At 27.6% G+C, this 15,690-nt stretch overlaps 1 protein-coding gene and 1 long non-coding RNA gene across 15 annotated transcripts in view; one reads left to right on the forward strand and one right to left on the reverse strand.

The window, feature by feature from the left end:
- LOC141531883 (uncharacterized) overlaps positions 1–15,690 on the reverse strand; it is a 75,639-nt gene that overhangs the window by 43,067 nt on the left and 16,882 nt on the right. The gene's annotated exons all lie outside the window — the stretch shown is intronic.
- The window catches only part of Mmd (disintegrin and metalloproteinase domain-containing protein mind-meld), a 58,862-nt gene that overhangs the window by 36,927 nt on the left and 6,245 nt on the right, over positions 1–15,690 (forward strand). For 10 of the 14 annotated variants that reach the window (XM_074249699.1, XM_074249711.1, XM_074249706.1 and 7 more), the window contains exons 18-20: positions 274–442; positions 10,348–10,486; positions 15,155–15,307. In XM_074249699.1, coding sequence (XP_074105800.1) covers positions 274–442; positions 10,348–10,486; positions 15,155–15,307 — 461 coding nt within the window. Of the gene's footprint in view, positions 1–273; positions 443–5,305; positions 5,412–10,347; positions 10,487–15,154; positions 15,308–15,690 lie in introns of all 14 variants that reach the window. The other 4 variants (XM_074249712.1, XM_074249701.1, XM_074249702.1 and 1 more) reach the window with 2 other exon arrangements.

A 15,690-nucleotide genomic window follows, 5' to 3' on the forward strand; every position in this document is an offset into this window, starting at 1 on the left:
ACTACTAACGAAAGTCATTTTCATCAAAGGAACATTTTTAAAAGCAAGATTGAAAAGTAAAATAAGTCTAATTTCTTCAAAATTGTTACTTTCAGAAAGTACTATTGCTTTTTTAGGATTTTTTCGATGAAAAAAAATTTTCTCGTTTTAATAATTGTTATCACTTTAAAGTAGACATTCTAACGAACAAACACAATTTTTTTCTATTGAACAAACTTTACAAATGGAGAAGTTAAAAATCAAATGATCCGAAATTTGGAATAAATGTCCCAGGTCTGCACCAATCTAAACAAATGTTACTGTAACATCGGTTGGAGCGGTACAGATTGTTCAATCCAAATGGACATACCAACTCTAGAACCTCTAACAACAACCACCGGCGCCCCTAGCAAAGCAGCGGATGCCGCGGGAACCAAACTCCAGAAGAAAGAGACCCCCTACGGTAAGTCCTAATCTCCCATTATTATTTACAATTCAATAATTTAAATATTCAACGCCCTATCGACAATCTTAACTATGACAACTATTAATTCTAGATTTAAAGCTCTTTTATAGTTAGCTCATCGATAAATGTTCAACATGGATATTACGTAAATGCAAACCGTTTGTCATTTGAAGTACTGGATTTTTATACGTGATCCATTTTGTTTTTGTTCAACATGGGAATGAATATTCCCGAGTATATCTATGTATGACTGAAAAATGATAATAACAATAATAAAACAAACGGGCGAGCTGAGAGATAAAAAGGGAGAGGATTACAGAAATATGTGAGGTTACTCATCAGACAAACCCCATGAGAGATTGAGCGTGAGAGCTGCTTCATACATACATATAGATAGATATTGTTCCGTCTAAAAAATATTTGTGAGCTATATGGTGTATATAAATTGGATAGATACTGCTTTTTGGATCCTCCTATAAAACCAACTATCATTTGAAATGAGAGACAGACAATACAAAATGCTTCGCGTATCTCGAGCGCGAAATTGATTCCTATTTATCGATAAATATACAATCCGGATTTTCAGTTTACATTTTTTATATACAGCTGGATATCAATTCTGCATTATGAAATATATTTCTATCGAACTAGCTAAGTAAATTATATCTATAAATTTATAAAACACGTTTTCCTACTTAAGCTTTTCTACAGGATCAACGAAAAGAAATAAAATTTAATAATTTTATTTATGACTGGATGAAATGTCGATAAAATATTTAGTAAGATTCAAGTGAAAAAATAATATTATCAGATTGATTTTTGATTTTTGTAATATATACTTTGCATATTTAGCTCCCTTGGCGATCATAAAATGGGGGTGTCTTATCGGATTAAGGCTTTGAAAATCAATTCAAAAAAAATCAAATGAAAATATTTCAGTCGTATCGAAATATTGTGGAATATTATTTTCATAATGAAAAAATTAAATTTTGTGTTTTAAAAGTTTGCAATTTTTTGAAAAAGAAAAAAAAAATTTATTGAATATTTTTTCGGTGAAAAAAAATTTTCTATCCTAGAATTTTTTTTTTTTTTCTAGAATGTTTTTCTTGTATCAAGTTTTTTATAGACAAATCTCAACAATTTTTATAAAATTATTAAGAATTAAATTTTCTCCAATTTCTACTGCTATAAAAAACCAGGAATAAAAATTACTATAAAATTTAATCCTCGACATAAAAGAGTATAAATTTTTTCAAGACTGCTTGCCAATTCACTTTTCTACTGCCATAAAGCACAATGAGAGGAATAATTATTAAAAACAATTTTTATAGGTTACAACCTATTTTAAGTATGAAAACGACATGTGAGCAGTAAATTCAACTTACTATACCTAATAAATTGGCTCGTATATCGACGGGCTGAGAATATAAGTCAGCAATAAAGTTTAAGATTTAACGATCATGAGTGGGCGTTCCCACCAACTCTTACTCTTTCTTCGCGGCACTACACTTTTATACTTTGAACTATTATATAGCGTGTAGTAGCGTGTAGAGGAATCAAGTACTGAGTTTTACTGTTTACTTCCTAAAACGCAAGTCGCAGTGCTGCGAAACAAAATGGGCAATCAAGAGCTTTTTCCCGATTTTACTGAGACCTGATTTATATGTTCTGCAAATAGAGTTCTATCTAAAAAGTTAGAATCAAAATGTACAGATTAATCGGTGGTAGGTAATTGAAAGTTTAAAAGTTTTCGATAGAAAAAGTTCCTTTTTGAAAATAAACTTTCAAAACAAATTCAATGATTCTAAAATAAACTTTTTTCAATTTGTAATTAGTTTTTACAGACGTGCGAATTGTTGGATTGTATTTATTTTTTCTTAAAGTAAACACTGATTTTTTAAAAAATTTCTTATAGACATGCGGCACCACAGCAATAATTAATTTCCAACACACATTTCGCGCTTTCTTCGCGAATCAAAGCGGTGCACCCGCGGTAGAATGTTGTATGCATACGAACTTGTTTAAACATATATGCATTATATATAAATACGCTCGTAGATTGTCAGGTTGTTCGACACGCCTTGAGGTTATGTACTACCGGCTTTGAAGTATTTTTTTACCTTTTACGCGTTAAATTTTCAGAACAGTTTGTTTATTTTTAAAAAATTTTATCAGTAACAAACGAATTGTCGATTTCGCCGATTGTTTAGGTGTTTTGAGAGACTGAGAAAATAATTAATTGCAAGCAAACGCGAACCATAAACCAAATGGTGTACTTAAATCACTAAATAATTATTAATCAGCGGCCCGCAGGAATAAATCTAAATGATTTAATAACGTTAAATAAATAATTAATTAGCAACAAATATGTAGTAGTTGATGTGAAGATTCCACTAGCGAGTGGTTTGCATTAATAAAAAAAATTTATTTATTATTTTAAAAGAATAATAAACTAAGTAACACAACTATCCAATGAATTATTTGGCAAATCAATCATCGCTGCTCTTCTTACTTTGTAATGGTTAACTTTATTTAAATAAATTTTCATTTTTCAATTATTTTCAATTATTTTAGGACAGTTACAACTTTCCAAGTCTGAGGAATTTATTTATTTTTAACAAATAGCTAACCCGTGGCACGTGACTTTTGTTAATTTAACACATTGTTGATGTTACTTTACAGCGCGTCCGCCGCTGTGTTAATTAGACATTTTAAGCATCTCATTATTGCCTACCGCTGATTTTCTTTAAATAGGTGCTTTTTTCACTAATTACATTTATAGAGAAGATCAAATAAAATTTTTAGTTGAAAAATGAACTGAATGCAAGGGTCAATTCTTCCATTTGACTAAATTTGAAACAAATTTATCGAAAATAATTACAAAAAGCATAACTTGTAAAGGGCAAACTCAAAAAGTTCACATGGAGCTCAACCGTAAAAAGATCAATTGGGAAATTAAAAAAGATTATCGATCACTGGACCGAAAATAGCAATGCTTTAAAAGTAAAACGAAAATGCGATTATATTTAAAGTATAACTATTTAAATAATTTCCACAAGCAAAAGATTTAATTTCCTTTAGCATACTCGTCATTCTTGTCGCAAGAATTTGAAGAATAATGTTTTTTGTCGTACATATAATAGACATCATTAGTAGAATAGCGACCGCAAAAAAGTAAAGAGGTTACTTTGTCATCTCATTAGATGAAAAAAATTTAACTGATGTTTAAATACCAGTGAAGTTCCAAAGACGCGTCGTTAAGCGGTTTTACAAGAAAAAAAATTATTTTAATTTTAATATTCAAGTAAAATGCAAAATGCGTCTTTTTGCCTCAAAAGAAATACATAATATATGTATATTTTAATTTTATATGAAAAGAAAAGAAATTTTTTTATTTTTAACGTCAATATTAGAAAGAAAAGTACCAGTACTGTCCAACATTGATTAAAAGTCATTCTGATTTTATGAAGGAATCAATCCGTAAGCTTTTGAAGCTTATCAACTATCAGAGGAAGCTATCGCCGCCTTGTTTTTCCAGCTCTCACGACTCTTGAAAAAGCTCCTTTTTAATCAATTGTCTTTGCAACCCTCCCCTTTATCTCTCCGCTCAGTCTCGGAAGAAATCAAGTTCTAGATCTTAACTTATATTAGGTTTGTCTAACTCACCGCTTCGCTCTTTATTTTACTGGTTCACTGTGTCACGATGCGAGAGATAAGAGACAATGATAAGTGAGTCATTACTTATGACACTTGTTATTATGTTACATTTAACGCCGTAGGGGTCATACCATCAGCTGTGCACATCCTGCGATTTATCTTTTATTGTCTAGTCTAGTAGATTAATTTAGTACATTAGTTTTGTACTAAATTTTGATCTTTTTTTTTTCAATTTTTAGTGAAAAACAAAATTATTATTTTTAATTTAATAAATTCATCTTAAATTAATATTATTGAAGAATTTTAATGAAGCAAATAAATTTTTTATTGAAAAAAATTTTATTTTTAAATTAAAGTAAAAACTTTTTCGTCCAAAAGTACAAAGTTTTATTGAATTAAGAAATAATACTCACAAGTCAAGAAGTAAATATTCAACTGAAGAACATCGATGTTCTTGGCTTCAGAATATTTATTTTTTTATAAATTAAAATCAACGGATAAAATACCCACAGTGGGGCTCAAACCCTGCTCGGACCGGACCGAGTACAATCACACAAGCCGCTCAGCCATTGCACGCCTCGCGAAAGAGTGCTGTATTTATCGATATGTTAGTAGTATTTGATTTTGTCGGCATTCTAAAGGCGGCGCTGCGGTCTAATCGTCTAAAGCCAAGAACATCATATTCTTGAGTCGAGTTATTTGGCTTTGAAGCAAATAAAATATCTCTTGCGTTGATAAATTTAATTTCATTCAACAAAACACTATTATTAAATTGAAATAAAAAAATAAAAAATATCGATTGAAAAATAATTTTACTTTATTTAATTATTGTAAACATTCGAATCAAAATTTTCTAAATCAAGACCAAAATATTCTTCAATCTTTTGGTCGTCTTCCGATAAATTTTTTTAAATAAAAAATATAGTACTTGACTCACTTGAGATTTTTGAGTTCATTCCTTCAGAAGTAAACTTCTGAAAATTCACAATTATTGCCAAATTTAGTATCAAAATTTTCACTAAAAATTGAAAAAGAGGGCTCTAAAGTTGATGTAATAGAACATTAACATAGAATTAAGGAACAAAGGACTAAGACATAAGGACCAACCTAACCAAAAAAAAAAGAAAAAAAAAAAGAGTCGGATGTACAAGCCTAAAAAGGTCTTGACTGGCCAGACACTAGCTTTATATATGATATTTACAGAGGAAATAAACACGAATCTTAGCACCTTTACGATGGTGTTAATCCTGCTGTGTGTGGTGAAGGGGGTCTTCATTTGTTTTGCACTAGTGGCACGTTGTTGCTACAGGTATAGTAGCAATACTGACTTACCAACGAATGAAAACATTATGTCTTCCAATGACCCACTGAGTCGCTGGAATTTCCAAATGCTCCGTAATTTCCACAAACATATTTTTATAAATTTATCCAAATTTTGATTTAAAAAGCCACGAAATTTATTTAAACGTGTAAAATCAGCGTCAGTGGGCCGTTGCGGGCATAATATTAACGTCTGTGGTGTCATCGTCTTACTGATAAATATATATCGTGCCTAGATGGATGATCAAGGAGGCATCGCACGCGGCCACTACGTACAATGCTCTATTTGGATTTTTTTCGTTTTATTAATTTGTATGCTTAGAAAGTTCTATCGTTAAAAAATTATTTTTTTTTTTTTTTTTTTTTTTTTTTTTTTTTATTAACAGGACCGATAAAAACAATTTGTGCTAAAATTTCTAATAAGAATATTTTTTTAGCATAAATTTAAGAGTCGACAAAAAAGTTAAGAAAATTTTCCACTTTTATTAATCCTATAAAAAATTATTGTGTGAAAAAATAGATCGCAAGATTGTAAAAAAATTTTTATTGCTCAAGTCATAAATCATTACTTTTATTATGAGAAACGGTTAAAGATTCAGTCACAGAAATTTTAATGCGCGCACATGTGCGAAGTGGGAACGGGATATTACAGCCATTTTGTTTAGCACAAAGGAATTTTAACCGGCAAAGCTCTAAAACTGAAATTAAGGATAAAAACGATAGAATTTTCTATTTAAAATCTAAATGTTTAACTCCATCCATAAATTTATTACAAACAAATAGTATTGTGTATATATACGTGTATACACCGCAAATATTTAATCATTGTCTCTACTGTCTCTATCTCTTCTCTTGCCATCTACATATCCAAATACTTTACTAACTACCAACTAATTATAAATTTATAACCAACATAATACCAACAGTATAATAATGATAATAACCGCTAATTCAAGAAAATAGAAGACTCCTCGGTTCGCCGACGCATGGTTGTAATCACAAATGCTAATGCAATGCTGATGCCAGTGATTTAACAATACCTATTTTTTTATATTTTTACATCTTTTGATGTCACTGTGGTTAAAAATATTTTTTTATTTTTATAATGACAAGTCTGAAGTTAGTTTCAGGTATAGAAACGATTTGTGAAGAGTTTTACGCTTTCGCTTGACGCCCACACTGAAAAATAAAATTTTTTTTTCACCGATAATCTATATTATTGAGAGAATAAGGAAAATTTTGTGGCCAGGATAGTTATATATCTTTAAATTGGTTTAAATAAAATAAATAAATTAAAAAAAAAATTTTTTTGCTGCTTTTTAAAATAGTATTGAGATTTTTATACCTGAAAAAATTTCTAGACCAGTGAAACAAATATTTTTGAACCACTCAGATAAATTTAAAAACTAAAAGGGCCAGGTGTATGTACACGTGTATGTACACACATAATGTACGATGAGATGGATGTATTTTGTACGCGTACTGTCCATGTACTGCAGGAATAGAGCCATCGACTTCTTATCCACGGAACTGTTTATTGGAATAATATTTTTGAGCAAAATATTGTTATATTTATTATAAATATACACTCATCCATACATATATACTTATGAATAATTATATTTGTATGTATTTGTGTATATATTTTGGAATATTCTCACGCGCGGTTGATCGATCGATCGTCGATAATTTTTATTTTTTTCATTTTTTAACGATCTATCGATCTATCGCAGATTCCAATGCTTGTGATAGACAAAGTAGATTTATTATTGTAACAATAATTATCGAGTAACATCGCGATGCCTCTTGTACGGTAGATACGTTCGATTTTTATTTTTAATTGACTTTAATTGGTGTATTGGAAAATGGTGGTCACGCAAATGTGCCAGCTGCTTGTATGCCCTACTCGTAAAAATTTTTTATCAAACAATAATTCTTTATTAAATAGGAAAGTTTTGAGGTTAGAAGCTCGCGGGTTCAAAAATTTTATTTTAAGGAGATCCACGCGAAGTAAAATTTTTTTAACTTCCTAAAAATTTGGAAATTCAATCTTTGTAGGCTAATAATTAATAAAAAAATTTTTAACAGTAGGTTTCCTCAAAAATAATATTAATTAATTTTAAGATGCATAACGAAAGTATTTCTACGTATTATTTTTTTTTAGACATTCTTTACATCAGCAGGATACTTGGATCTCCTTAAGACGACGATCGGAGCAAAAATGGTGACACTTTTTTGGCCGGTTATGAAGAACTCTATTTTATCAATTAAAAATTGTTAGGACAGAATAAAAAAATTTTTTTTTCCTCATTTCTCGAGCGAATAAAAGGCATTTATTTTTACCATTAAATATTCACGCGATAATTTATCATAATAGATTTTGCAATAATAACCGTTATTATCACAATTGTAGATTTAAGTCCCGATTGTAACTATGTATGCAGGGAACAATCGAGATAGTAAAATCGCGTGTACGTAAAAAGTGAAATATTGATTTAGAATTTATTGATTAACTTTAATTACAGTTAAAAACAATTCTTGTTTTTCTATTTTTTTATATTTTTTCCTAAACTAGAACATTTAATTAAATACCCGCAATATTTGATGAAAAATTTATAAGCTTTTTGATCTAACAAGGAATTTATTTTTAATTAAAACGAAGGATATTATTGAAGAAAAATGAGGAACTATCGCTGTCGATATAATAAAAACTAAATTGAATGAAAACATGTGTTGGAACTTAAATTACATTGGATCCTTTGAAAAATAATTCGCGAAGCGCAGGATACTTTTAGACGCCGAAAGTTATTATTTATTATATTTTATATTATATACCCGGATGTCGATAGATACAAGTTCAATTTAGTTCGCTCGCTTCGAATACTTAAAATGAAAACTGACATAAATAAAAAGTTTTAGTGAATCGACATCAAAAACGCTCCGATCGTCCGTATTGCATATTTATTAACTTATTTTATATATATACATATTTTTCTTCTATGGATATTCGAGCTATCGTTTTTATGATGAAAATTTTCAGTTAGCGCCATCTAGATACTTTAGGAAATATTAAAAAAAATCCTGTTATCTTTATTTTGGGATTAAGAAAGAAAAATCATTGAGAATTAATTAATGTAAAAAAAAAATTACAGTTTTATGTCGCGTTAAAAATTTTTATAGATTTTTTTTTGGGTTTGCAAAGCCAAAAGAAGGTTTAAAATTTTTTTTTTGCGGAGTGAATACAAATTTCCATCCAAAAAATATTTAAATTCAAAATTTCATCTCTTAACTAAATTTTAATTAGCTGACACAAGTTTTATATGCCAAATTACTAACAATTTATTTCAAGTTTAAATTGAAAAATATTAATTTTATTTTGCAAAAAATTTGACTTTTGAACATTGAAAAAAATTTTTTTTTGAATCTTGTTGATAAATCCTGACATAAAAAATGGAGAAAAATAAATTATTGACCTTAATAAATTTAATTAAATAAAATTGATTAATTTAATGTCACTGAAATTAATTTTTTACGGCAATTTTCAGGATTTTGAATTAAATAAATTATCATAAAAAGAATTTATTTAAAAAATAGAGCAAAAATTAATAAAAAACATTAATTTAATTTTTTTTTAATATTAAAATTTATATTTTCCATCAAATTAAGAAAAACTTAAAAAATACGTATCATCGGTGCGTAGCACTACCGTATCTCTGGATTTATACAAAAAACTGTAATTTTTCTAATTTTCCTTTCTTTCGCATTTTTAAACCGAATTAATATTGATACCTTTAAAAGTTTATAAACTTTACAGAATTTTTTTAATATTTCCAAAGATTTTCCAGGGACGCGTAGAAAATTCTAAGTCATCCGAAAATAGGATCTTAACAACATAAATTTTCAGTATCAAACTTCAATATCTACAATACTCTTAGATTTACTTGATAGGTTTAAAAATAGTCTAGTTTGATGATTAAATTAAGAAATATGATTAGAATAGTTGACTAAAAAATGAACGTAGAATAGATGAAAAAATAATAAATAAAATATAGTATTATAAAATAAAATAATCAAAATGTCGATAAAGGAATATAAATGTGCTGATATTGGCTTCTCTGTTTCTTTGTATGTTTCTGTCTGTCACTGGCATCTCTGTCTGTCTGCATGCTGTGGGACGCTCGGAATAACCAAAAAATAACCACCCCGAATACCGCAACGATGCGCGTACCATGGTAAAATTACCCCTACACGGGCAATATCAAAAAATAACTATTAATTATCATTTTATTTATATATATTATTATTATTATTAATTATTAATTATTAATTATTTATCATAACATACATACTACATCTCTTATATTTATAAATAATTGTTAATATTTTTTAAATTTATTATCTAAAATTTTTATGATAATTTTTTTTATAATTAAAAAAAAAAATTTTATACTTTCTTTTTAAATTAATCTTATATTTTTTAATGAAAAAAATTAATTTTTTTTTTTATTTATTTTTCACTTAAAAAAAAAAATTTATTTTTTATTTTTTATTAAAAACATTTAATTTTCCTCCAAATATTTCCTAATTAAAAAATTCTTCCAACAATTTAAAAAAAAAAAAAAATAACTTCACTCTTTATTTTTTTTTTCTATCAACATTCCCAATTTCCCGCACAAATAAAATATTAATTTATTCCTCTTATCCATAAATTTCAATTAAATTTTCATCACACCACATTAACAATTCTATTAATAATTTAACGATTTTTATAATAAAAATCAAATCATTTATTTTTATAATTATTCTCCTTAATTTTATTAAACTAAATTAATTTTCTGCATGCACCCCTGATCATTTAATTTAAAAAAATATTTTAAATCAAATGACACAAATCGAACCTAATAAAATAAATTTTAATGATCCAGAGAACTACCACGGCTCTAACACTGTATTTTTAGTTGGTATGCTCATGTCGGTGGTAGGGGGTGTTTTCGTAGTATTTGCTCTGATGGCTCTCTGCTACAGGTCAGTCGTAGTACATAAAAACTTCTCCCTCTGTCTCAGGTTAGTGTGCAGATACATACACGTAGAACGTTCTTTGTATGTCCTTTACTTTTTTTATCATTATAAATGTAATTCATTAATTAAGTAAATATGTTACATATTACTAACAACCTATTTAATTAATAACAACATTTACATTATTAATTGATAGATTGATAAATAATGTAAATCGAAATCTTGAGATCAACGACTCGAACAAAGGATGTCATTAATTCCTCTATTCACATTCATAGCTATGAAAAACAAACAAAAATATAAATATAAATGTAAATTCATATTTGCACATGTGTATGTATGAATTTAGATTTTATATTTATATTTTATATCATCATCTTCCTCTGGTTTGGTTTTCCCGTTTAGAATTTTTTGCTCTTTGAGTAACGTTACACCCTCATTTGCCAGCGCATCAACCTCTTTTTATTTTTATTATTTTTACCCGCCCCGAAACGATCCGTCTTTTCATTTTTCTCACCTACAAGATCCTTAACATGCCAACCAACGAATTTTACAAGCAAAAAATATAATTACACCTGTACTGCAGTATCTTTTCTAATCATTCTCTCTTTTTAATTTTTTTTTTAACTCATTTAATTTTTTCATTCGCTGCCTGTTAAAGTTTAAAAAAATAGAAAATAAATTTTAGATACTAATTTTTTTAAATAAAAAAGTTAAATAATTTTTTTACTAATAAATTTTGTTAAATAATTCAAATTTAGCGCCAATTTACGCCCCCTGTATTATTTAAAATTTACTTCTTAATTATCACTTTAAATTTAATTAAAATCATACGTGAATAAAATTTTCTATTAAATTCTATTAATTAATTAAAAAAAAAAAAAGCACTTTAATGCACATTTTAAATCATGAAGCTCCTAAGCGACCGTAAAAATGGCGCCACGTGACAAAATGGCAGATGCGCGCGAATTTGAGCGTTTCTGTTGAAACTAAGCGTTACAATATTGAAAATCAACCGGCAGCGAGTGAGTAAATATTAAAAAAGAGTAAATAAAATTTTTTTACTGTTAATTAATCTAAAAAAAAATCGATATGCAGTACGGGGAAGATTAAAAGCAAAACAATAAAGAAAAAGTTGCGCTTCTAGAAGCTCCTCATCCGCTTGGTGCTTAATTAAATTTTGTTTATGATTTAAAAAGTTAACAAATTTATTTTATTTAAAAGTAGCTTCACTTGCACATACTTGAGTCAGCACCCTGGCACCTTGCGTAGAAAAGAAGATGAATATTTAAAATATAAAAGCGCATTTTTAGTTAACTCGATGGATAATTATAATTATATATTAGGATTTTATCTAGTATCTGGGTTTAAAATTATCGGGCAATTCAATTTTGGAGTATTTAATTAATTGCCACTAATTACCGTAGCCACGGGCACGTTAATTAATAATTAATTTCCTGATAAATTTTAGCGCAGCCATTTTGTGGTTCGTAAACTTTTATATTTATTTAGTTTGTTTAGATACGAATTTATATATATATATATATATATATATATATATATATATATATATATATATATATATATATATATATATATATATATATATATATATTTTTTTTTTTTTAATTTATTTTTATTGCTAGCAGTACGCAGTAAATTTAATACAGCGTTAAATATATTACTCAGCACTGTGCTGAGATAAGTTAAAGGGGAGGAAAATGTTTTATTGCAACACTTTTTACCCATTGTAATTTTATTGCTGTTGTAGATTATATTCTCTCTTTTTTGTTATTTATTTTTTAATATGTGACTAAAGAATCTGTAAAACCGGGCGGAAAACTCCGAATATATATATATATATATGTGGATGTTTGTTATATAAAACGCGCAAGCGTATTTTGAACCACGTAGAAGCCGCAAAAATAAGAGCAACGAAATACTTGTAAAATCAATGTAGCCGTGACGAAATTTTTTTATTTTTTTAAATCCTACTTTTATGAATCCTCTGAAATTGTTTTTGAGGTAAGATGGGCCCGGGTTAAGACTTATTTTAAGAATTTTTTTTTATGTAACACTAATTTTTCACCATATATTTTATATATTCATGGAAAAATCTTTTACTGAATTGCGTTTTTCTTAATTTAAAAAAATGACAAAAATTTTAATATTAATAATAATAAATTTACAAAATATAAATTTTAAGGATTATCAAGGCGTAAGTATAAATTTTACGATAAATTTTTCTTGCAAAAAAAAAATGTAAGAATTTTTTTTGTAATTATAGTTTCTTTCTTGTTGACAGAAAAATATTTTGAAATTTAAATAATTTTCTTTTATTGAATTTTTTAGACAAAAATTTAGTTAAAAAAAAAATTTTTAGGTATTAAAAAATTGATAAGCCCATTTTACTTGATCTGTGATGTCATAAATGGTCATATGTGATGTCATAATGAGCATATATGACCATATATGATCACTACCATGTCATATGATCACTATGATGTCATATATCATCATACATATTGTCATATGGCCATATATGGTCTTATATGATCATATATGACTATATATGATGTAAAAAATTATCATATAGATTGAGGTGATCACACGTGATTTCATGATTATTTGTGATGTCAGGATCATCACATATGACCATATGTGATATTAATACAATCATATATGACCAATCTGATTTTATAAATGATCATATATGATCTCTTGCTCATACGTGATGTAATATATGATCACATAAAATACAATCGATCAAATTAAAAAAAAAAAACTTATTGCTAAAGTAAAATTCCTAACGCCTACACTTTTATTTATTGACTACAAAATAAAATCCCGAATTAATTACCTGGAAAATAAATAAAATATTCATATGACGTCAACGTCAATTGTCACTCAGTTAGAAAAAAAAAAAAAACTAATTATTCAAAACTTACGTCACACATTTCAACATGCGCGCAAATAACGTCTTTCTCAACGTCATAGTATTTACTTTCCTTTTTCCATTCCTTCAACGAGACACTTTTTTTTCGATTTTTTACCCTTTACTGCTACTGCTACTGCTGCTGCTAAGAGAGAAGTAGTACCACCCTCGTGTTATACGGGTGTACGACGCTCGCGAAAAGTTGGCCGACGAGCTTGAACAAGCAGCTTCCGACTTAAAAAATTATCCCATCAATCTACACGCCAACTTAACGACTTCCATCCGTTCTTATACACACTCATACTTACATACATACATCTTATAATATATAAACATATATACACAGAACTTTTGAACACATATATACATATATTCTTCGCTCTTAACTTCCTCTAGGGCTTGATCCAAAACTTTCAAGTTTTTTTTTTCTCCATTCTCTGGAATTCTACGTCTATCATCATAATTCCTTCATAAACCCATACTACTAATGTAGATCTCGTCACGGCTAACAATATCTAACTAAAGTCACAAATGAGAAGAGCAAACAGTAATTGAGTTTACTCCAATGCTCTAGAAATTATTCGTAAAACTTTTTTTCGAATTATTATACAATCTGAATCCTTTTTATGCATTCGTCAAAAAAAATTGAGCCACTTGCATTTGAGGTATTAAATCAACATATAAAAAATTTTTTTATTTGTTTAAAATAAGTATTCATTTATTTCAATACCTTTACTTTAATACCGCGTAAATCAATTTATTTACTAATAAGTAAGAAAATTTTAATGATTAATAATTTTTTCGTTTGGTTGTAATTAAGTGGGAAACTTTTAAAAATATCCGGAGCTGTTAATGACTAAAACTTTAATAAAGATTTCTAATAAAAAAAATTGTAAACTTCAATTGTGATAACTCGACTTCATTATCTTTTAATTAAAAAAAAAAAAAAAAAAAAAAAAAAAATTGTCGAAGCTCTGGAAGTTTTATCGCAATAATTTTTTAACGAGAAAATGTTTTTTATAAAAATAAAAAATGGTCAAGAGATAAAAAAATAATTTATTTTCAATAGTTGGAATAAAAATGAAAGATAGCTGTAATTTTTTTGACGAATCCATAAATTTAGGATCCTCTTTTATTAAAAATATAAAATCCGTGGAAATGTAAAATATTTTTTATGATTTGATTTATTAGTTTGGCATTTGGTAGATAGGCATAAAAGGGCACTGCGGATAAAAACGCGCTCGAAACTCCGAGGATAAAAATAAAAATAAATAGATAGGATAGATAAATAAAAACAGTTTCAGAATAAATAACACAGAAAAGTAAAAAGATTACATAACCTAGAATCGGGGCAGAGCTGCGGGTGTACCATTTGACTGGTTGACTGTTTATGTTACAAACGCATGCGAGATCTATGATTAGATGGTAAACTCGATAGCGAACCCTATTGAATGCAATTGTGCATATAATATAATAAACGTTTATTTTATTTTTTTATTTCTCCCGTTAAATATTTCATCGATTCGACAATAGTTATCGGCAGGTACAATAACCAATACGTTCCATTTAATTAACAATTCAATAATTCACAAATGATGTTGATAGTGGTAATAATAATAATAACAAAATGATAATAAAAATAATGGAAGAGGAAGATACGTTAGCTTGCATGTGCTTTGGTCCTGTGTGTTTTGGTTTTTGTCGTCTATTTGTTTAATTTTTTTTTCAACCCTGTCGAAGCGAGTGGTTAATTTTAATGAGCACATGATGATCCGCAGACGCAAGAGTACTATACAAAAATACGACCCTCCCTATTCGAAGAAACCGGCGCCCAAAGCCTACAGTGAGCGCTCTAGCAATCACCATTCGGAGGTTGTGGCGCTTGATAACGTCAACAAAATTCTTACCTTTGGAAGTATGCCTACTTACAGGTAAATATTTAATTATTTTATTTTAAATAGTAAAATATGCACTGAAGAAAAATTTTATTTCTAAAGATCAAAAAAATAAAATTAAAATATTTCATTCGTGTCGAAATATTGTGAAAAATTTTTTTCATAATAAAGAAAAATTTAATTTTGTGTTTTAAAAGTTTGAAGAAAAAAAAAAAAAAAAATTATTGAATATTTCTTCGGTGAAAAAAAAATTAAATAAAAAAATATTAGTAAAATTCTTTAATGAAAATTTTTTTTCTCTATCCTAGAATTTTATTTTCTTGAATGAATTCAAGCTGAATAACTTAAAACAAGAGTAAAATTTTTCTTGAATCAGTTTTTTTTTTTTTTTTTTTTTAAATGTGCAAATAAAAAATAAT

The sequence above is a fragment of the Cotesia typhae genome, unplaced genomic scaffold (genome assembly GCF_013202065.1).
Source record: "Cotesia typhae breed Kobodo isofemale line unplaced genomic scaffold, CoteBio_Ctyphae contig_50, whole genome shotgun sequence".
NCBI classification, from domain to species: domain Eukaryota; kingdom Metazoa; phylum Arthropoda; class Insecta; order Hymenoptera; family Braconidae; genus Cotesia; species Cotesia typhae.